The following is a 948-nucleotide window of genomic DNA, read 5'->3' on the forward strand; positions in this document are numbered from 1 at the left end:
AATTAAATTGATAACACAAACAACTGTATATAAAGTTTTGCAAGTCCAGAAAATTACACCAATAAGACAATAAAATATTAACAAAACAAAAAAAGGCAATTACATGTCAATATATTAAAAAAAAAAAACCAAAATATATTAAATTGAATAAAATATGCAGATGGGATGAAATACAGTTACAAATTTACGTTAATGCACATCGTAGACACAGACAAATATATTTTATTTTGCCTAGTTTGAATAAAGTTCAAGGGGCGTTTGTTGCTCTAAAGAGTCCGTTTGTCCCCTCTAGCGCCCGCAGCCTGTATTATTTCCATTATCTAAGCGCCTCGTCATGGCGGCTCAGACCCGGGCTCTGGTGTCGGCTCAGTGGCTGGCAGATGCTGTCAGAAACAACCTCGTCGGACCAAAGCTCCGTATTCTGGACTCCTCCTGGTACCTCCCGAAAACCAAGCGGGACCCGAGAGCTGAATTTGCGCAGAAACACATACCGGGCGCGTCTTTTTTTGACATCGACGACTGCTGTGACAAGTCCTCTGCGCTGGACCACATGCTGCCCACTGCCACCCACTTCTCCCAGTATGTGGGGGATCTGGGCATCGGGAACGACACGCACGTCGTGGTTTATGACACCAGCGACTTCGGGTCTTTCGGCGCGCCCCGGGTCTGGTGGATGTTCCGGTTGTTCGGTCACGGTTTGGTGTCGGTGCTGGACGGAGGTATGAAGAACTGGCTGGCTGGAGGCTTCCCGGTGACAGCTGAGTACTGCAAGCCGGACTTCCGAGAGTTTAAAGCGGATTTGAATCAGCCCTGGGTCAAGAGTTATGAAGACATGCTGGACAACATCGCGACCAAGAGGGTCCAGGTGGTGGACGCCAGGTCAGCAGGGAGGTTCAGGGGCGTTGAACCGGAGCCCAGAGACGGTGAGCAGGATTAGACCCTTAAAAC

At 48.5% G+C, this 948-nt stretch overlaps 1 protein-coding gene across 1 annotated transcript; it reads left to right on the forward strand.

The window, feature by feature from the left end:
* The first annotated feature begins 312 nt into the window (after positions 1-312).
* On the forward strand, positions 313-937 carry LOC121940658 (3-mercaptopyruvate sulfurtransferase-like). Its single transcript, XM_042483374.1, has one exon. The coding sequence runs from the start codon at positions 335-337 to the stop codon at positions 935-937; it is 603 nt and encodes a 200-aa protein (XP_042339308.1). The 5' UTR covers positions 313-334.
* The last annotated feature ends 11 nt before the right edge of the window (positions 938-948 follow it).

Source organism: Plectropomus leopardus, unplaced genomic scaffold (genome assembly GCF_008729295.1).
Source record: "Plectropomus leopardus isolate mb unplaced genomic scaffold, YSFRI_Pleo_2.0 unplaced_scaffold91983, whole genome shotgun sequence".
Taxonomy (NCBI): domain Eukaryota; kingdom Metazoa; phylum Chordata; class Actinopteri; order Perciformes; family Serranidae; genus Plectropomus; species Plectropomus leopardus.